The 22,649-nt window shown below is 45.5% G+C and overlaps 1 protein-coding gene across 25 annotated transcripts in view; it reads left to right on the top strand.

The window, feature by feature from the left end:
* Positions 1-22,649, top strand: part of Phactr1 (phosphatase and actin regulator 1) — a 477,602-nt gene that overhangs the window by 425,912 nt on the left and 29,041 nt on the right. For all 25 annotated transcript variants that reach the window (XM_087590493.1, XM_087590499.1, XM_087590494.1 and 22 more), the window contains 2 exon segments: positions 3,513-3,760; positions 5,351-5,507. In XM_087590493.1, the coding sequence (XP_087446619.1) occupies positions 3,513-3,760; positions 5,351-5,507 (405 nt within the window).

The following is a 22,649-nucleotide window of genomic DNA, read 5'->3' as shown; positions in this document are numbered from 1 at the left end:
AGGGAGAGGCTGGTGCTGTTATATATGACGCTAGCGATGGCTGTCTAGCGATCCACAGAAACACCAGCAGGTTATGAAATGCTAGTGATTGTGATATATCCATTAGTGGAGTGTTACTGGGGACGAGGGTGTGGGGGTGTGCATGGGTGGGAGCATCATTTCTGTGCACAAATGTGTATTATGAGGGTACATGTATACATGTATGTGTGTATATATATGTGTGTGTGTGTGTGTGTGTGTGTGTGTGTGTGTGTTGAGATAGTCTTGAAGAAAATCAAAGAATAAACAATAAAACATTGGCACAAGGCAGAATGCCTGCTAAAGTGAGCACAGTAACTCAAGTGTATATTCTCTTTGGAGCGCCCTTCCTCTTTTAATCCTCTTAAGAATCCCAAAAGGGCTACTGAATAGAGGCCAAAGATGATACTTGACAGTCCACAGTGCTCAGGACAATCCTCCTTGCCTCTGCTTCCCAGGTGCAAAGATCCTAGTTGCACCACCCCCAGCTTCAATATTGATTAGGAAAGTAGGTTCTGACATTTTGATGGGTTTACATACATTCCTGGAAGACACCATTTCCTGCTCATACAAACTGAGGCATTCTGACGATTGACACTTCAGGAAGTGACCCGCCAGTGTCAGTCTGCAGCTGTGTTTATAATGTCCCTACTAGGCAGTTGTTAGCCACCTATGTGGGGGGCCTCATTTTTCAATGCTGGCGATGGCAGGTGCTTTATATCTGTCAAAGTGGCTAGGTTCCCTCCTGTGGAATCCTGTTCTACTCCCGACATCATACTCTTATCTTTGAGGAGAAAAATCACAGACTCCTTTTTTTTAATCATAGACCATCTGTCTTAGTGACTTTTCTATTGCTGTGGAGACTTATAATTGGGACTTACCATTCCAGAGGGTTACAGTCTATGACCCATCATGGCAGAAGGCATGGCAGTGGGCAAGGAGGCAAGGGGGCATGGCACTGGAACAAGAGCTGAGAGCTTAGGTTGTTATCTGCACATTGGAGGCAGAGAGAGAGAGAGAGAGAGAGAGAGAGAGAGAGAGAGAGAGAGAGAGCACTCTAACTAGGAATGGTGTAGTCTTTTGAAACTTTAAGGCCCACCTCCAATGAAACCACAACCCCTACTTCTTCCAAACAGCTCTACCAACTAGGAGCCAAGTATTCAAATTTACAACCTATGGGGTCTATCATTCAAACCACCATGCCACCTGTAAGGTTGGGTTTGTATCTCCTTCATCCACTCTCTTCTTTTCTTTGGATCGACTTTGGGGCTTCCTGCCCTAAGGCATTCTTGTTTTCTAGCTTCCAACATTTCTTTACACCAAACTGTTATCTGTTATCTGCTTCCCATCCCTAACTCCCAGATGTCTACTCTAAGCTCTGTGCCTTTTAGAGAGCATGCTAATTAAATTATGAAGGTAGAGAGGGGAGAAGGCAAGTCTGGAACAAAACACAAGCCATGAAATCACATTTGTGTCTCTTCCATACACATGTACTTTCCATGATACCCAAGGAAGATGTCTAGGCATAGCTAGAATGTTGTGGCTATCTTTGCTCCATAGAAAGGGCAAACTTGAAGGGCAAAGCAGAAAGGCGCCCACTCAACCCAATTTATGGTTAAACATTGAATTTGTCACCCTAGAGACCATCCATCGTGTGTTCTGCCTACTGGTCTACCTACCCGTTGCTCCCATTGCTGTGTCTGTGCAATTAGCTGGGAAATGGGCCATCTCCAACCACTAATCTCTAGTAAAACGCTGCATTGTTGTAAATCCATGATTTGGTCCTATTCAGTAATTGTTGATTTAGTTCATTGCCTTGAATCACATAGCTCATATGGTGTTAACTGGATTTCCCATTTGTGTCATTGAAGAGTTATGTGGAAAACACAAAGAGAAAAGCAACCCCTTGGAAACAGTGAAAGGAAGAAAGTTAATTGAATTTAAATTAGACACAGCAATAACTCAGAACATAATTGAAAGCATCAAAGGAAACTCATGTTTTCTTTCATATAGCGTAGTAAGATTCCTTTAGGATAAAATATTTTAGTCTAAAGCTCTGATATATACCTTCACAATCCCCTTGTTTATGAATGTCAAACACTTTTTGACATTGAGTTTTCTGTGTTCAGAAGTCTTTAAATAAGGATATAAACTCTATTTTTGATGACTCTGAAAAGGACTAAAAATATTATCCAATCTGAAGATGTATGTCTAGTGGAGCACTTGACCAGCATATGTGAGGCCTTGGGTTCAATCCCCAGCACTGAAAAAAGAGGATGAAGGGGAGGAGGGAGGGAGAGAAGAGGGAAGGGGAGAAGGGGAGAAAAGAGGGAAGGAAACAATGACTTGTTTCTGGCTCCATATTCCCATTATTTTTTAGTATAATGTTTAATATTATAATACATTGATTGTTTTTGTTTTTCCTTTGTATTTATTCTTCTCTCATATATTGCATTCCAACTAGGAGTTTTTCCCTTCCTCCCCTCCCCCCAGTTCTTCCCCCTAACTTCTCTCCCCAATCCATTCCCCCTTCACCCCAACTCAGGAAAGAGCAGGACATCAACTAAATATGGCATAGCAAGTTACAATAAGACCCAGCACATATTCTCACATCAAGGCTGAATGAGGCAACTCAGTAGGAGGAAAAGGGTTCCAAAGACAAACCAAAGAATCAGCCTCTACTCACACAGTGAGGAATCCCACAAGAACACTAAGTTACACAACTATAACGTGTTTGCAGAGGACCTAGGTCAGACCCATACAGGCTCCCTGATCTCTGTGATCCCACATGAGTTCTGGTCGGTTGATCCTATGGGCCCTGTTCTTGTGGTGTCTTTGACTTCACACAAAAGGACTCTGCATTGCTATGAGATCTTCACATAGGCTTTATTAGGAAACCATAACTGTTTATATTTTTAATTGAAAATATATTAAATCAGCATTGGCTTCGAGGGCATCATTCTCACAAAACTGACCAATAGTGTGAGGCAGGGAGTTAGGTTATGGTGATCGCCTGCTCAACCCTGACACCATTCTTGGAAGAGTACTTCCTGTAGGTGGTTCACGGCCATGTCCACCTTGATATCTAAGCACAGGATTCAGCTCTCCTCTTCCTCTGTGTCTCCACCCAGATCATGTCAAACTATCCTCACTCTCCATTCCTGCTGCTGTTCTGCATAGCTTTTGAAAACTAGAACCTCACTTACTAGCCTCTTATCTGAGATCAAGTAAATCCTTACACCAGAAGAGCCCCTCCCCATCTTGACTGGTTCAAAGTGTGCCATCTAGTGACTACATGTTGCTGTGCACCCATCACCACCATGCATCTAGGATTCTTATGTATCCCAAGTTACCACCTCCACCAGGGAAGTACTGCCTTAAAAGGACAAGCTGTTGGATAAGCAATGTGCCATGTGTCACACGGCCTGGGTGACCTCTGTCTCTGAGATTGGGACAACTAAGGTGGACTTCCTCTTCCTTTTCTTTTTCTGTAGCTCCGAGCAACGCGTCCCCTGCTCCACTTCTTACCACAGCTCTGGTTTGCACTCAAGTGACGGCGTCACAAAAGCAGGACCCTTGGGCCTTCCGGAAATAAGACAAGTGCCAACTGTTGTGATTGAATGTGACGACAATAAGGAAAATGTGCCTCATGAACCCGACTATGAAGACTCGTCCTGCCTGTATGCACGGGAAGAGGAGGAAGAGGAGGAGGACGAAGATGACGACGCCTCCTTGTACACCAGTACGTGCAGGCAGACTTCCTATGACGGAGGGAGGTGTGGGACTGTAGAAACAGCACAGAACAGCCTTAGGGCCTTAGGTCATAGGACAGAAGTCACAGATGACTTCTCCAGGCTCCTTAAGCAGTAATAAGAGAGCATGAATCCCATCTATACAGCATCGTAGCTATAAACATTACATAGCTATTTTATCACTCCCCTACCTATGCCTTGGATGCGTTCTGAAATGTAACCCTCTTTTTCAAACAAGGGGTCAGGAGAAGGAGAGCGTGAGAGTCTGTTGCGTTTGTGCAAACTTAGCAACTGTATATGCAATATGTTCACATTCAAGTGTAAACATCATGATGAGTAAAGCTCATCAGCTTTAGAAAACCTGCATTCAAATTCTCCATTGAAAACCTTTAACTATATGAAGAAATAGAGTGTGTTGGGTAATCTATCACTCTAACCATGAATAAGTAGGGTTTAATGGTTCGAGGATAGCTATAGCTGACTTGAGGCAATTGTTTAATAAGTGAATTTATTATAGCAGCAGCCATTTGTTGCCTGGATAGTGTCTTCCCAACAATGAGCTAAGACTGTGTTCCCATAGCTGTACCTTAAAACAGTTAGGGCATCAGCGTGGTCCATTTTCCTGGTAAACGGAGATAATGGAGAAGGAAGACTGAAAGTGATGTGGGAGAAAGAACCAGGGAGGTACAGTCAGAGCTGCAGTGACCCAGGAGTGGAAGGGGACTGCTGCTGGGCCTGTGGGTCAGGTGGCACCTGAGAGTTGAAGCCTCTGTGCCGGGGGTGTCTCACATTAATGTGCTGGTCCTACGGAGCCAGGTTATTCTCTGTTATGAAGGTGATGGTGAGCATGGCCTCCAAGGGTAGCCACCAGCTAGATGGCAGGACCAACCTTCTGACTGCCACCTAACCTTCAACAACGCAAAGGCCTCTAGACATCTCCCAGCTGCTCTCTAAAGAGCAAAATCAACTCTGGTTAAAGCCATGAGTTTATTGCAGTCCGGGATGCTAAGGAACCCATATGTTCAAAAGAAAGAGCAATCCCAGAACATTGATCATTTCAGTCCTTGCCTCTGCCCTCACCCCACATGGTCCCACGCTGACCGCACAGCATCATATTATCTCCCCTTTTATATGTCCTGACTTCCAGGGATCTGCTCTTGTCTGCCTCCTGATGGTTCCCAGCATCCGTGTTACCACTGAACATAGGCAGATGTGGATTCCCACGAGCCTGCTGCCTGTGGGAGTACCCACTCTCCTGGTGGCAGCCCCGTTCTGCGGAGCCTTTCCTAGCTGCCAAGACCTCTCTGTCTGTCCCCTCTCTTACGCTGAGGATTTCTGAAGGGAGAGATCCAGTCACAGCCTCCCCTTTCCTCCCAGTATGTCCCATACTCCTCTTGTGAGTTGTGTAAGCCTGGTAATGCCAGCCACACTAAGAGTCTGGACCATAGTGTTCTTGGGTATTACGCCTTTGTGTCTGTCTGTCTTCCTGCCTGTCGCTTTACAACCCACCCTCGGCTGGCCTCACGGGTACTCAGGCAGATAGGTGTCTCTGTTAACGGACTAACTTTTCCCTCCTACAGGCTCACTGGCCATGAAGGTCTGCAGGAAGGACTCCTTAGCCATCAAACTGAGCAACAGGCCCTCCAAGCGAGAGCTAGAGGAAAAGAACATCCTTCCCAGGCAGACGGATGAGGAACGGCTGGAACTCAGACAACAGATCGGCACCAAGCTCACCAGGTAGGAAAGCCCTTCTGACCCCAGGACAGTCTCTGTGGCTACTGTGGAAGCATGTGGTCTCCATCTCCAACCTCTTTCTTTGTGTTTCTTAGCAACTTACTGCACACAGAGCCAGTGGATAGCAACTTGGTTTGTCCCTAAGTTTGCTCGTACATCCCCCTCTCCCTCGCTAAGCCAAGTCTTGGAGATTTCACTTGATTCAAGGGTTAGGATTGAAGATCCTGTATGTAAATGAGTCGTGGTTTAGTTAACTATAGAGACGATCAAGCACGCTTTCCACTGTGTAGTCAAGAATTTTGTAGTGATGCCTCATTGCTACTCTGAGATGCTTCTTGAATGGTGTATGTGTGGTTACTAAAGACATAGGCATAGCTTTGTGTTGTGGTGATGTTTTAAATACTGTGTGTGTTTGCCATCTAAGTGTAAGTCATTGTATCAGGTAACATTATTGAACACCTGCTGTAAGGGCATGTTCCTAAGCATTTTACAGTATATATATATATATATATATATATATATATATATATATATATATATATATATTTCTCATTTGAATTTCCTGTAAGGTAGGCATGTCAATGCTCCATTTAAAGTTGAGGACACCAGGCTTAGAGAACTTTAATTAGTCTTAGTTACTTGTCTGGTATTGCATACTACTATAGATAGATTCTTTCATAATTAAATTGGTTTCTTCCTGGAGAATGTTGTGGTAATGGTACAGGGCTGTGTGAAGTCATCAACACTGATAATGATTTAGCATTGTGTAACGTGGTCTTCAAATGAGGGAAACAAAAATATCAGAAACACCCATATGTACATTTTCTCATGCACTTGCTTGTGTGTGTGTGTGTGTGTGTGTGTGTGTGTGTGTGTGTGTGGTGTGGCTACCAGTATGGTTATCTATATTGGCCAGAGATGGTTACAACTCTCTAGAAAGCCCAAGCCACTTAGACACCATGACAATTAAACAGACATCTTTCTACTAAGCTTAACCTCCATGAATTCTCATCCATTGATCTTGACCTCTCCTTTCCTCAGCTGCTCAAAGCACCCACAGTTATCCATGATTAGAGTACAGGCAATAATCCACTCTCTGTCTTGTTGGACGTGACAATGCCCTAGGTATCTCCAGACCTAGTCCCTCAGGCAACATAGAACCAGAACTGGAGGTAGTGCTGTACATGGTTCTGAACTGACTCCTGACCCAGAGTGTTCTAGTATAAACGTAGTTCAGATGAGGCTATCCTTAGGTGGGGTCAGGCCTGGAGTAAAGGAAAGGCTTGGGCCTGGTCCTTCCCACAGTTCAGCTACACCCATGCATGTAAATATCTTTTATTACAGATGTTTTTCCTCACCTCCCATTTCCCAGACTTTCCTATAGAACAAACACAGCCTGTAGTAGACAGAGGCCCAGTGAGAGGCTTCTCTGTGGATACAGTAAGATACATGCCAGTGCATCTGGTTGCCTAATGTAACACTGTGGTGGAAAATGACAGACAGAATAAAAGTGAGAAATAAGAAAAGGGAGAGAAGAGAGATGCAGAAGGGAGTCCGTCCTGCCCACCCTGGCGTTAACTAATAAGTAGAAGAGAATATTTTTGTTCTCTAGCATTCTTCCCAAATCAAAAATGCTTCCAGACTCTCAACACACAACCATATCCTACCTCCATAACACTCTGGCAGCCATGACCAAACTCAGAAGGGCAAGAGTCATGGCCGTCCTGTCCATGTTTGGAGAAGTTCTGTGTTCAACCCTTTGACCAAGAAATCCTGCCTCTCACCAACACATAAATACTTTCTGTTTATCAACACATAAATCCTGCTGGGGGTCTGTAAGAGCTACTGGGGACCAACCATGGTGTTTGTCTGTCCCCAGCCATCTTTCATGGTGTCTAGAGGAAGGTAACAACCAAAGATGGAGACAACAGTGGAGGGGTCCATCAGTCAAGGCCCTTCCTTTGTTCAGCTAGAATCTTTCTTTCCTATGATAAGACCTTTGGTGCTGTAGTCAGGCTATGGGGCCTGAACCCAGAGGGGGAACATCAGGGTTTTCCAGCATTTCATAATTCGGGTGAAGTCGCATCTGCATTGCATAGCCATCCTTATAGCCATGAAATCACACTCAGTTTTAAAGACTGTTCTCTTCAGAATGAGGGCCCAGCTCTATCCCACCAGCCTGTGACTGATTCTGGAACCAGGGCAGAAAGCCTGGACCAGAGGTTGACCAAGGTGTTTCAGATCAAAAAGCCTAACTTCGGGCTCTGTTTCCTCAGTCATCACCCCCACACCTCCTATAAAACCCCCTGGCTAAAATTCTGATCACTGTATACATACACCCTCTGGGGCTTTGTTCTTACATGCAGTGTGGTAAGAAGAATGCGGCAGTCTGTCTGAGAGCTTGTCAGGCTGTGGCAATCTGTGCGACGGCAGACATACACTGGAAATCGTAAGCTCCCTGGAACTCTCCAGCTGGGTCTGTGGTCCTCATGGAGTGAGCAAGAAAGAAAGCTGCACTTTTGCTTGATGGTTTTAATAACATGAGGGGGGTAAAGGGGGTGCAACAATCCAAGAATAATCACGGTGAGGGCCCGTGAGCCAAGTGCAGTGAGAATTTTTGCAGGACCTTCCAGCATGAAAATAGGGTTTCTACTAAAAAGCATAATTTACTGTCCTTCAGTGAGGGTTTGAGCGTAGTCTTTCCTGTGGACTTGAGTGTTTGAACACTTGGGATCCAGATGGCAGTGCTGTTTAAGAGGGTTGCAGAAACATTGCTTTAGCATTGCCTTGCAGATGCTTGGGTGTAGACATTCCTGACTCTCAGTCAAGAAGCCATCAGGATTCTTTATAACAGATGGTTGGATCAGTCAGCCATGGCTGGAGAGGTAAGGAGTGCCCTTGTCAGTCAGCCATGGCTGGGGAGGTAAGGAGTGCCCTAATTAGAGATGGGACCCTGGACTGGAGGTGATGCATTGTTACTACTCCTATGTATACAGACCCAGTATTTCAGAATACAATAGTCATAGCACAGGAATGAGCAAGTCTGTCCCACAGGGAGTGGGACAGATACTACAGAACTTCTCTTTTAGATTTTAATTTCCTTATTTATACTCCATTAAAATGTGCTGGCACATCCTTAATAGTTCCTATTAATTAATTAATTTATTTATTTATTTATGTATTAGCACACAAATGAATGGCACGCAGCTGTGTATGGTGTCACACACTTGAAATTCCTTCTCTTAGAAAGTAGAAAAGGAGGCAGGAGGATCAAAAGTTCCTAGTCTTGCTGGCTATATACAGCAAGTTCAGATCCAGCCTATGCTACACTTGACCCTGTATATAGATGATAGATAGGCAGACAGATGAGATAGATAGATAGATAGATAGATAGATAGATAGATAGATAGATAGATAGATAGATAGATAGATAGATGGATAGATGGTATATGTTGGGGGCATGCTGAGATTCTTATTGATGAGAATGAGAGTCCCTTGGTCTAAGTATCCCTTATGTAAGCCATGTGAACAATGTTTTTCTCTCCAGTATCCCCTAGTCAAGGGAGCTATAGAGACCTCAGGACATTTCCTCATTCCAACCAAAACCCCACTGTGCAAGTCCATGCTACATTCTCTCTGGGTCCTCTAGGGAGCTTTGAACTTGATCCCTAAGAAAGGGTCACCTTGACAATAGAATCTTAGCGGTCAAGTTCTCTTCAGGAACCAAGTTTTCCCTTCATCTCCTCCCTTACATGACGTTCCACCCACCTGACTCCATTTCTTATTTCCAATTGAATTTAACACTTAGGAAAACGGAGAGAGGGGGCAGTGGAGCAGTGATTTCCAAAGTTCATAAGTAGGGTGCACTGTCAGAGTGGCCCCCGAGAAAGGGAGAGCATGCTTCTTCCCATCTACGTCTACTTTGGGATGCTGATTTATTGGTAAATGGCTGTTCAGGACCACTGCAAGTGGGGTCATCAGGGACAAAGCAGCCAAAAGACCCAAGCATGTCCTGATCGTGGCCACAAAGACCCAGTGCTCCCTGGGGGACAACCAGCATTCCAACCTTACCAACGGAGGATCCTCAGACTTAGCCTCTCCCATGGGCTTCTGTGCCATTTGGATCAGGTAGAGAGAAAAACTTGGGAAGAGATAAAAAAGCAGAAGGTGCCTCACGTTAGCCACAGGACCTTCTACTCCACATCCGGCTTGGCAGTAGGTGAAGGTTCTCTTTTCTTTGTGAAAATACTACCTCCAGGCCAGAGGAACAGCTCCACCTATAAAGGTGATTGTCACCAAGTTTGACAGCTTAAGTTTAATCCCAAAGACCCACATTGTGGAAGGGGAGACTGTCTCCCACAAAATTTCTCTCTGATCTCCTTGCACATAGTATGGCATACACCCTACCCATCTCACACAAACACACACACACACACACACACACACACACACACACACATACACACATGCACGTGCACACACACATGTGCACACATAATAAATAAAATTTTAACAACTAAAAATGCCACCGCCCCTTCAGAGATCGATTGTCAGCTTCTTTGTCCTCATGGTTGACTAGAAGTTTTTCAGCTCCCACTGGAGCCACAGAAGACAGAGGCTGCACTTGCAGCTGGACATAGCTGTGTTAGAAGTTATGGGAAGGGGGGACGTCTGAGTTTAGAATGGGACTTTCTCTCTGTGCGATCCTTGCCCTACACCAAACATGGCCCATCTTATTTAAGACCTTTACCTATTTTTCTTCCCTGTGATCAAAAGAAGTCGCCGGGTCAATCGAAGCCATCTGGAGCATTTGTGTGCTTGAGATGCTGTGAGAAAGTTTCATGAGTTGAGTAGTTCCAACAATAGAAACCTATTGCTCTAGAGACTGGCAGTCTGAGAGCAAGATGTCATCGGACTGACTTCCAGAGGCTGACAGCAGGGTAAGGCAGACCCGTGGCTCTGGAGGCTATAGCGTCCGTCTCTCCCCAACCCCAGCCCTACATCCTGCTGAAATTTTGGAGCCTTTTCTTGACTTTGTGTTTATATCAAAGTCTGCCTTCAGGTTCACATGGCTTTCTCCCTATGTGGGTTCTCATTGTAAAGGGGCAGCAGCTGTGTTGGGCTAGAACCCATCTTAAAGGTCTCATTTGGAATTGGTTGCCTCTACGAAGATCCTGCCTCCATTCTCAAAGGTTCTGAGGGTTGACGCTTTAACATATAAGTTGGTAGAATACAGAATTTGTCTCAGGGGTATTTAGGGACACATCCAATGGCTCTAGAGGAGGGACTGTGACCTCGAGTACATGAGAGGACAGAGCAAGATTGTATAGAAGAGAATCCGGCAGTTACAAGATTGTTACCAGGGAAACTTGGCAACTAGGGTGGGATGAAAAGCCCCTTACACTAAGGAGCCACCATCCCTTAGATGAAGCGTCCTATTGTTAGGAAGAAATGAAAGACCATTTTGTTGTTTCTCCTGAAGAAAAAAATATCAAACTATTAAAAGAAAAATTCCAGGTTTCAGTCAGTTTTCCATTGCTATAAAAAAAATACCTGAGAAAATCAAATAACAAACAAACAAAGGATTTGCTTTGGTTCACATGTTTAGAGTTTCCAAACTGATTGATTGGCCCAGGAGCTCTGTGGAGAGGCAGCAGCACGTCATGATAGGAAGCATATGGAAAAGCAACGTTTCTCTGATCATGGAAGCCATGGAGCAGAGAAAGAAACCATCCCATAATTCCCTTTAAAGGCCACCCTGAGTGACTTAAGGACCTCCCATCTCAGAGGTGCCTATACCTATCAGTATTTCCAAAAATACCATGAGCTGGGTACCAAATGCTTAGCGCATGGCTGGTGATAGACATTCATCCAAACCAGGGCTATTTATAAACCAACTGATACGTTTGAAGACTGAACTTAACCCAAGGCCCCCATCTCAGCCCTGAACCACCTGGTTTCAGTCTTGGATGTGACAGGTGTCATCTATCGTGTTTACACAGTATCCATGAGACCTGTGAGTGCACTGCCACACTGCTGAGGTGACTACACGGGAACAGCCTGTGTGTCAGGAAAGCAAGCACGGGCATGCTCATGTGTGCGTGCATCTGCAGCACCTTAAGAGTTAACACGTGGAGGGCACAGACCGGGCTGAATGTGCTTTCTTGTTAGACGGGACCCAGAGAGTGTCAGTCCACATTTCTGCAAACAGTCTTGCTTCTAACTTGCTGCGCTTTGGGGATTTAGCCCGGCGGCTCTCCAAACAGTGACAGGTGTCACCAGAGGAGTGTGGATTACATAAAGACGTTGGTTCACAGAGCTGCACTGCTCTCTGATCCTTACAACACACCAGCCTGGGAATTAGGAGCTGGAGCTCAAGCTGCTCCCGATGGTGACAGCTTAGAGCGCTACCGAAGCCATGGAAACCAGCACCGAGCACCAAGGGCTGGGCCAGACGTAGCTCCCTGTTTTAAAACATTCATTTCTTCCTGCTACCAATATCACTAAGCTCAGTGTCGTGACCTGAGGAGCTACCCTCTCTGTGTTCGCAAAGAGCCTGGCGAACCAGTTATGGGAGGTGGGATAGTTGTCTAATCTTCCCCAGGAAACTTCACTATTTCTCCCTTATTTAAGATTGACTAATACCGTATCCAAAAGGCATTTGGATCTCTACTGGGTGCTCCAAACAGCCCGCCAAACCATTACAGTAAGCAGCATGTAAAATAATATATACCGAGCGGTGTTTGCCTTTAAGTCATAATGCAGCACTCAAGGGAGGAAAAAAAAAATGAAACTCATTTTTTATGCTCATAGCCCAGGCAATGAAATACAGCAATCTCAACTTCTGATGCAACATTCATGGTGTTTATTGTTTGGTCAGATGGATGCTACAAATCTGACACGCTGGCACCTGCGAAGTGGCAAACGCCGTGTCCTCAGGGGGCTGAGGGTGAGTGCTAGGTGTGAGCAGGTGTCAGCCCAGGCTAGATAATTTCTTCTTTGGCAGAAACACTTTCCAAAAATACAAATAAGCAATCAGAGATTTATGAATTCTATACAGCCTGAACTTACTTAGCATCCCTGGGTACACATCGCTGAGAGTCCCACTTGGGAGGAAGAAGGGAGGAACAATAGATTCCTAATTCCTTACACACCCAGATCATGCGTCTTCACATCCTCTCTATCGTCGTTGACGTCATCATCATTGTTATCACCGTTGCCATGGTTACTTGGGCTGTGGAGGTGGCATAAAAGAGGACATGCTTTGAGGAGCAAGAGAGGAATGGGAAGTGAGCTGTGATGTGCCTGTCTTTAGATCCACACAGCCTGGGTGAGACTGGCTTGCACCAGGTAGACATTGCCCATGGATTCTGAGACCTCTTATGACACTGAGAGGAGAGACCAGTCCCCAAGCTGACTCTTCCTGAGGGGCGCATGTCAGGATGAGCCTGGCTTGAGTGCAGTGTTTTGTCGCGTAGCGTTTTCATTAACACCACAGGGATCTAAGCCTGGAGACATGGCTCAGTGGTTAAGTTGTAGAGGACCAGGATTCAGTTCCCAGCACTCACATGACAATTTACAACCATCCATAACACCAGTTCCTAGGTCTGTGGTGCCCTCTTCTGGCCTCCATGAGCATTGCATGCATGTAGTGCACATACAGATGCACAGGGAAACCATTCAAACACATGAAATAAAAATAAACAAATCTTTTAAAAACACACACAGTGATCCTTTGAGGACAGAAGATAATTTTTTTATTGTCCACATCATTTATGAACTCACTGCACAAAGAACCGTTTTTGTAAGCTCTTCAAGAAACCTGAATCCCCTGAAGGATGCTGACCTCTCCTTAGGATGCAGCCAAGTGCCCACTGGTTTCTTCTTGTTATTGTTCAATGGAAAGGGGGTCCCTAAAGAAAGGTGTGGGTGAGGGGCTTAGGGAGAGGGTAGGGGGAACACATAGTTGAGTATTCTAGTTTTCTTTCCATCACTGTAATAAAACACTGAGCAAAACTAAATTGGGAGGGAAATGGTTATTTTATCTTACGCGTCCAAGTGTAACAGTGCATTGTCTAGGGAAGCCAGGGTAAAAACTCAAGCAGATATCGGAGGAAAACTGCTTACTGGCTTGTTCCTCGTGGCTCACTCAGTCTGCTTTCTTATATAACCCAGGCCCACCTGCCCAGGAGTGGCACCTCCCACAGTAGACTGGTCCTTCTCACGTTAATCGTTTATCAAGAAAATGCTCCCACAGTCATGCCCAGAGGCCAATCTAAGGGGGACAATTCCTTAATCAAGGTTCCTACTTCCCTAGTAACTCTAACTCAAGTTGACAAAAACCAGCCAGCCCATAGGGAATCTAGCATGGGGAGCTGGTGACTCCTCTCCCAGGACTGGTGATGGCACAGCCTCTTACTGAGAAGTAAAAACTAAGCTGGTGGATGTCGATATAATGGATTCTTGACTGCCTGAGTGTACATGTGTATATGTGCACACATGCTTGTGTGTGTGTGTGTGTGTGTGTGTGTGTGTGTGTGTATGTGTGTGTGTGTGTGTGTGTGGTGTGCCTATGTCTCAGGGGCAAAGGACATCAGTCTGCAAGACACGCCCAGAATGTGGGGAACAAAGCCACATCTCTGTCAAGCACTTGAGCTCTGCATCTGTGTTCACAGCTGCCCCAGAAGCTCAAGCATTTTTCAGTGATGTAGTCAGTGTAAGGTTCACCGTCTCGGGCCAGTGAGAACAGACTGAACTGTGTTTTCAAATTGCAAGGTTTTTGTGGTTTTTTTTTTTTTTCAGAAGAATGGGACTTTCCCTGGAGATTGTGGGTCTTCTGTTTTTCAAAATCATGGCATTTTTTTAAATACCTGATTATTTCAGCCACATTTCAAATTTGGGGTGCATAGGTTGAAGGGGACACAAGTACATTTGACTGCAGAGTAAATGGACCAATAGACTCCTCTGAACTGCTTTTCTGGTTACACTGTCAAGACTTCTCTAGAGTTGGGTTAAGGGGACTCTTCCTAGACTGGTCTGTCACAGCCCCCCGTTAGTTCTCAAGTCATTTCTCCTAAACCTCATTGAGCAGATCTTCAGTGATCTTTCCTAGTTACTCTTCACCTTAGCACATGGCCGAAAGCAAGCCTCTGACTCTTCGACTACTTAGCAAAATAAAAGTGGGGTCACCCCAACCATGTGCAGAGACAACAACTCTTGGGGCTCTGGTTCTGAAGCTGTATGGCGTGGAACCTTTTGCTGTTGTCACAGTTCCAATCAGGATCTTCTCTAATTGTCCTTATCACAGCCCTGCAAGGTGGCTGACACCAGAACTCTCACTTTGTATGGGAGGAAGTTGAGATAATGGGTCTTAGACACCATCTGTGGTGAAGAAAAGTGCCTCCCCAATCCAGAATCTCCCCCATTTTCTGGCATATCTGTTTGGAAAAATTGATAGTTTCCTTTTGTTTTTATGCTGAGCAGAGTTTCCCTCTCAGGCATCTGTGGCTTAATATGTGCTCGGTGGGGTGTGGAGCTTAGGAAGGAGGAATGAGGCACAGAGAAAAAAGAAAACAAAAGACTGTGTTTCCTCCAGTGCTTCACTGAACTTTGCAGTATTTTGAGTAACGCTGTCCTTAATACACAGGAAGCTCCAGCATCCTAAGAGTGGGGCTCAGTTAAGTCACGTGTGCCTGTGTAACACAGGAAAATGTCCAGTGCCATGCTCCTTGGACCAGTGACATCAGCCTTCCCTGAGAATGTGATAGAAACGAGCAGTCTCAGGCTTACCCCAAAATTAGAATCAGAAATTCAAAGGAGGATCCAAAATGTGCATTTTACCCATTGTTAAAACGTTAGCGATTCTAATACACCCTAAAGCAGGAAGGACGCAGCAACCGCTGGGAAAGTCAGTCAAAGGCGTGGGAACTGGACCCGACCTTGAACAGTCTCTTCTCTTGACTAAGCTGAACTCTTATCAAAACTAACTTCCTAGGCTGGTCTTGAACTCAAGACTCTGGTGCCTCCACCTCCCAAGTGCCGAGACCCACAAAGCTCTACCCAGATCGGCTCATTCTGAGAAGTCTGCCTCTGTGAGGCTGTGCCTATGCATTGTAGGTGACAACTGGTAAATTTCTTTATAGTGGCTTCTTCGGTATCTGATAGGATATGGCTGGCATTTTAAAATTAATGCTGGCTACTGTGCCTAACACCCACCATTTTACAGGTAAAACTGAGGCTCGTATAGGTCAAGCTTCCAATCAAGTTCACATTTTGATTTTATTACTTATTATAGTAGTGATAATCTATGAATGAGGGTGGAAAGTCCCTAGACTCTGTCAAATGCTGTAAATTAATATCCCTCAAAGGGGGTTAGGGGTGCTAGACACGTAGCAGGTGGCAGAATATGTATGTAACATGAACATACACAGCCCTGGGTTCAGTCTCCCACATTCATGCTCACGTGCACACAAACGGGACGAGGGAAGCACTTGCTTCCCACTGGAAGAACAGGCCAGTCATTTGCTAGTACACACGACAAGTCACATTCCTTAGTTGCTTTTCTCAAAGTAAAAAGAATCAAGAAAGTTGGGCTGGAGAGATGGCTCAGGGGTTAAGAGCACCGACTGCTCTTCCAGAGGTCCTGAGTTCAACTCCCAGCAACCACATGGTGGCTCACAACCATCTGTAAAGAGATCCAATGCCCTCTTCTGGTGTGTCTGAAGACAGCTGCAGTGTACTTATATATAATAAATAAATCTTAAAAAAAAAAAGAATCAAGATTGATTTCAAGAAACAAAATAAATGGCTTAAAATAGGAGTTTTGGATTCGATCTTTAAGAAATATGTCAAAGTCAAGTGTTGTGGTTTATACCTATATTCCCAGCTCTTAGGAGGTAGAAAGAAGAGAATCAGAAGTTCAAGACCAGCCTTGGCTACACAGTAAGCATGAGAGCAGCCTGGGCTACATGAGACCATGTTTCGAAAAGGAAGGGAGGGAGGGAGAGAAGGAGGGAGGGAGGGAAGATGGGAGAGAGAGGAAAAATACTTCCAGTAATCAAAAAGCATTTTTAAAAAGAATTCCTTCAACTCCTCATAGTGTAGCTTTTCAGGGGCACATTTACCCTCTTAGATCCCACTTAGCTGAAACGTAATTGAATACATGTGTGAACAACATCTCCTTGTGGAGATTGCTAGAAGGTCATCTCCACTGAGTAAGGTATTAACAGTTGTAAAGGCCAGCTGGAGAGATGGCTCAGAGGTTAAGAGTACCGCCTACTCTTCCAGAGGTCCTGAGTGCAATTCCCAGCAACCACATGGTGGCTCACAACCATCTGTAATGAGATCTGGTCCCTTCTTTGGTCTTCAGACATGCAGGCAGGATGCTATAGCTCTTGCAGAGAACCAAGTTCAAATCTCAGCACCTACATTAAACATCTCACAACCACCTGTAGGAACCTTTATTTAGCCCCTGCGGACACCAGCGGGCATGTGCACATACCCTCACAGAGACACATAATTAAAAATCATTTTTAAAAGTGCTTGTGAAGGCCGGAGCCAAATGTTCAGTTTAATGAGAGAGTGGTTATCCGGCATGCCCAAAGCCTTCGGTTCAATCCCCAACACCTCAGAAAGAAAAAAAGCACAGTAATATCTTTAAAGACTAAGAAGGTCGTTAAAAGATTCTTCGGCTGGTGCCTTTCTTTGACTTGGCCCGTTCTAGTGATTCTGACACCCATTGGATAAGTAACAACTAATCATTTTAATATATTATGCATCCTTGGCTGTCCAGACCAGTGGTACACACCTTCAAGCTGACACACACACACACACACACACACACACACACACACACACACACACACGTGAGTTTGAAACCAGCCACATAGCAAATTCCAGGACGGCCAAAGCTACATAGTAACACGTTGTATCAAAAACCTGAAAGGAAGAAGCAGAAACCTTTGCTGGAGGCTTGGAGGAGTGCGTTTCCTGTCCACAGTCACTTCCGGAGTGTGGAGTGGCCTTTCCTTCTCCCTCACTCACCAAACCTGGCTTTGAGTTTAGTGGGACGTGAGTCCATGCTCTGGCAATAGAGCTCGCATATAGCCCTGAAGGTTTAAATGGAAGAGCTGGATACAACTGAATGTTGGCACCTAAGCTGTTTCTCGTCTACCGCTGTACATTTCTGTTCCCTGGCAAAATACCTAAATCTCACACAAGATGCTAATAGGGGAAATTCATTTTATCTGTCTTCATTATATTCATTTTACTCCTCTTAGAGTGCCAGGATTTTCATAATAACCTCCAATGTAATATGTGCCACACTAAATAACAATGTTGGGGGGGGGGGGAATTACCAATAAGAGGGATAGAAAGGTATCCAGAGATTAAAATGATGGGAAATTGTTTTCTCCGAGGTTCTAAAAAGCGAATCCTTTGAAATCTAAGTGAGCACACTTCTATTTTAGGACATGTGATCATGAAAATTTGATGATCTGTGCCCACTGGGTCCTTAAAACAATAGTTTTTTCAAATGCAAAGTCCCCGTAGCTCCTTTGAAAGGAACTGGGCAGGCAGGTACATTGTGGTGGTTGACAGGTAATCAGCGTAGTGAAAAAGAAGCTTCCCTCCATAGAGCCTATCCTCCCTTTGTCTGTTATATAATCTTCCGTGTTTGGTAAGTCATCATGTTCTCTCTTAGAAGATGCCAAGATGATCCATGGGTCTTCCAATGTGCCACAGTGACATGGGAGGCACTGTCCTCCCCCGATTTGACTGAACCCATGAATCTGCCAGCTATACATTCTTCCCTGAGAAGCCTGGTTACCTCCCTGCTGCGAGACTTAGATTAGTTAACAGTGCCCTGGCTTAGTGGAAACAGAGTGATAATTTGGTTCTAAAGCCCACTCTGTCATAGCAGCCTGCTCTGGCAGCAGCTCCCAGAGGCACCTGTCCCTGCCCTCCCTCTGCTTGCTTTCTCAGTGCACAGTTCGCAATGCCATCAGGAGCCACTGCCTGTGAGATCTGATTCTCATCACGCTGGTGACACAAGAACAGTGTCCTGGGCTGTGCTCAGATAGTCCCCTGAAGGGAACTGCAAATGTGTGAAAACTTCATCTGAGCAAAAATACAATAAGCCTGTTTGTTGAAGTCAAAACAAACCAACACTATATAATAAAAAGGCTAGACTAGAGAGTCTGCTCAGTGGTGAGGGTGCTTCCAGAGGACCTGAGATATCCAGCACCCACATCAGGGAGCACACTTTGTTGGACCTCCAGCTCCTGGGGAACAACATCCTCTTCCGGTCTCCTTGGGCAGTAGCATTCTTGCGGGGTAAACATTCTCTCTCTGTCTCTCTGTCTCTGCCTGTCTGTCTCTCTCTTTCTATGTGTGTCTCTCTGCCTCTCTCTCTCTCTCTCTCTCTCTCTCTCTCTCTCTCTCTCTCTCTCTCACACACACACACACACACACACACACACACACACAGAGAGAGAGAGAGAGAGAGAGAGAGAGAGAGAGAGAGAGAGAGAGAGAGAGACTACAGTGTTCTGTAGGCATAAGGTTTTTGCAACCTACTTTTTTTAGTAAGGGTTCAACCTCTCCTCTAGCCCACCACCCAGCAGAAGTAGTGGAAGAAAGAAGTTATTAGAATATGCAGAGAGAGAGAGAGAGAGAGAGAGAGAGAGATAGCTAATCTTCCAGCTGGCCGCTGTGCAAGAAGACTGGACTATGGAAAATGATGTTCAACCCAGAGTGTGAGTGTAATCCAAGAGTGTACAGAACAAGAAAAGCCAGTGCGTGAGAGACATGGCATCTTCCAGATGTTCTCTCCATGGGATGATGACTGAGGAGGATACAAACCCAGCTTTCCATCCTGCCTTGTCACTATGGCTGCGCGATTGGGAAAGGCTTGCACAACTACTGTTGGCCCTTGTCACCTGCTGCCCAGGCTTGGCCTTCTGAATCCAATGTGAAGGACGCAGAAAGGGGCACCTTTTATGAAGTTTAGAAACCACGGCCATCACTGCTAAGCAATCATTCACCTCACTTCGTATTGGGGAACCAAAATAATCAGCATCAAGTAGGCTGTCGTGGTTTTTGTGGTTCCTCTCCATCGCCAAGGCTTCGGGGAGACAGGTTACAGGCTTTGTGTCATCCTCGGACATGGAGAGCTCACAAATTACAGCCCCGGATCCATTCCACCGCACTGCCTTTGTCAGTAAATCTTTACTGGAACACAATCGTATTTGATTTCCATTCTATCCGTGTCTGCCTTCACATTATAGTGGCAGCTGGAGTAGGTGCACCAGAGACCACATGGTCTACGAAGCTGGAAGCGTCTGGCCCTCCGAAGGAGAGAGATACGACACCATTAAGGATGTAAATTAAAGACATTAAGAGTGACTGGCCTTGGGGTTGGGGATTTAGCTCAGTGGTTAGAGCGCTTGCCTAGGAAGCGCAAGGCCCTGGGTTCAGTCCCCAGCTCCGTAAATTAAAGACATTAAGAGTAACTGGCCTTGATCTCGCAGTGTTCTGTAGGCATAAGGCAACCTACTTTTAGTAAGAGTTCAACCTCTCCTCTAGCCCACCCGAGGTAGTGGAAGAGAGAAGTTATTAGAATATGCAGGGAGTGGACCTGTTCAGCCATGGTTCTTTGGGAGCAAGCTCCATCTTCTTTCTTAACAGTTCAGTGCCATGGCAGCAGCTGCTGACCAGTTCTCTCTGCGGGCAGAAACCACAGATGAACCGGCAGCTACAGCCTAGTTCTTTCGGCAGGCAAACACCGAGCGTGAACCAGCAGCTATAGTTCAATCCTGAAGAAACCACCAGGCTCGCCAGTCAGCCTGAGGATAGACCTCAGAAGGGGCAGGCTGCTGCGGGAACCTCGTGAGCAGTTCTTGGGCGAGCTTCTCTCAATGGTGGTGTTAGCCCAAGTCCAGCTCAACAACGCTGTGTAAGGCAAACCAATATGTGGGAGTCATTAGCAAAGAATAGCAAGACGGAGCAAACCAAACCACAGCTCCGTGCTCTTCTCCCACTGTCTGTGGGGTCGTATTTATACTCCCTCATCAAGCCTCCTTTCACCGTCTTCCTCAGGAACACATTTTTATCTTCTGTCTGCTTTAACAAGATATCCTTCCACCTGTGTGCTCCGGCAAACCATCATTTGCCATAAATGACTTTCCAAAGAACCTAGAAGTTCCACTTCAGTGTTCATATTGGGTCCATTTAAGAAATGAATCCACTTAAAAGACTAACAGCGTTAAAGGGGAAAATTCTACTTATTATCACCACATGCGTGTGAATTTCCTTTGTGCTCTTTTCTCTGATTGTCAGAACTCTCTCTTTCTTCTTAACTCACCAGTCCAAACCTATCTGCAAAACATCATGTCGCACAGAAATTATGGGAAGGAGGAACTGAGTCTGGGTTTGGTTTGGGTTTGGGCTTGCTTTTTGTTTGTTTTTATTGCCTGTGTAGTTAGAAAAGCTACTTCAAGGACTCTAATCTGTGGACAGGTGATACGTAAACCGGATGCCCCGCAGATGTGATGGGAGATGCTAGCAACAGCTGTGGCCAGTTAATCTCAAAGCCTAGACAGCAATGTAGATGCACATAAAGTCCATGAGACATAGAAATGGCCGGCACTTCCTGTATGACGGAAAATGATTGTTTTAACCATGCAGGTTATGCACGGGGCGTGTGCACATGCACACTCGTGTGCGCACACAGACACACACACACACACACACACACACATCCTGTCTGAGCCAGATAAATTAAACCCTGAGGATAGTACACAAGTCTCTCCATGGGTGGTGGCCAGCTGGGAAGGGTCGAGTGGTTATACATTTCCTGTCTGCTGTGTGTAGGAGTCTGATTGCCACCTCGTCTCAGCCTCTCTGTGACCTCTCTTAAGGACATGGTAGGTCAGCAGGGGGAAGGGGGTCTGGGGGGGGGGCCTCTGATCATCACTGAAATGGCTGCCCTGATTGAGGGCAGTGTGACAGCATCTTTGGGAAGGAGGTGTGTATTTGTCACAGCACAGGAATTGGCACTGCTGGCGCATCCTGTGAAGGATGTGACAGGCACAGGCACAGGGCTGTTAATGGAATCTGATCAAGTTTTCCCTTGTCTCTCACTGCGGTGGTTCAGCTGCTCCGGTCTGGCATTCCATCTGGCCTCAAGGGCTAAAGTGCTCGTGGGAGAGAGTAAGGGTGTGTGTGACATGTGTGTTATATTTGATGCGAGCACAGCGTGAGGAAATGAAAAGGGAAGGAAGGAGGTCTGCAGGCTAACAACCCTGTCTGTGGCAGAAACCCTCAAGGAATCTCGCGGTCCATTGGATAAACTTAGTAAGTCTGAGGGAAGCTCTTTACAGTTCCTCTTTTTATTTTTATTCATTTTAAAGTTAGCAGAAACAGTAACGGGTCTCATTATAGTGTCTTCAAACATGTCACTTACGTTTTCCTTATGAACGAGGTCTCTCTGAAAGCTTCCCAAATACACTTCATGTTTTCTTGTTTTGTTTTGTTTTGGTTGGTTTTGGTTGAATGACGGGATCCCACATAGCCTCAATTTCATTATGTAGCAAAGGATATCCTTGAAGCCCTAATCCTCCTGCCTCTTCCTCCGGAGTGCTGAGATTACTGGCACCCCCCTCTGTGAAGTTTCATTTTTCCTTTCTTTTCCCTCGGTTTCTTTCCCGTGTGAATCGGTCCTGTCCAGTTGTGGTTGAATAGGCTCGATTTATCATCAACACTCTCTCCCGTGCTTCCCGGGATTAAGAAAGCCGGTTTAGCATGCCCTGGTTTTCAGACAGGTTCTCACTGGATAGCCCGAGCAGGCTTTAAACTCATCTGCCTCCTGCTCCCACGTGTTGGATTACAAGTATGTAACACCATGCTTAGCTAAGAAATGCATTTTCAAAAGGATGGGAAATGCAAGCTCAGATTAGTTAGACATTCCCGAAAGCTCCCATGGTCCTCACTGCACCACCACCCCCCTTAGGAAAAAAAAAAACTTGGAGAGAGGGTTTGTGGGTTGTTTTTTTTTTTTTTTCTCATAGAACATATATGTCATGTATTTTCTAGAAGAGCAATTGGCCTTTGGGGCAGCAAAGTTACTGCTTCATTAAAAATGAAAGT

Source organism: Rattus norvegicus, chromosome 17 (assembly GCF_021556685.1).
Source record: "Rattus norvegicus strain SHRSP/BbbUtx chromosome 17, alternate assembly SHRSP_T2T, whole genome shotgun sequence".
NCBI lineage: Eukaryota > Metazoa > Chordata > Mammalia > Rodentia > Muridae > Rattus > Rattus norvegicus.
The sequence above is the reverse complement of the archived record's forward strand: the minus strand, read 5'-3'. Positions and strand labels throughout refer to the sequence as shown.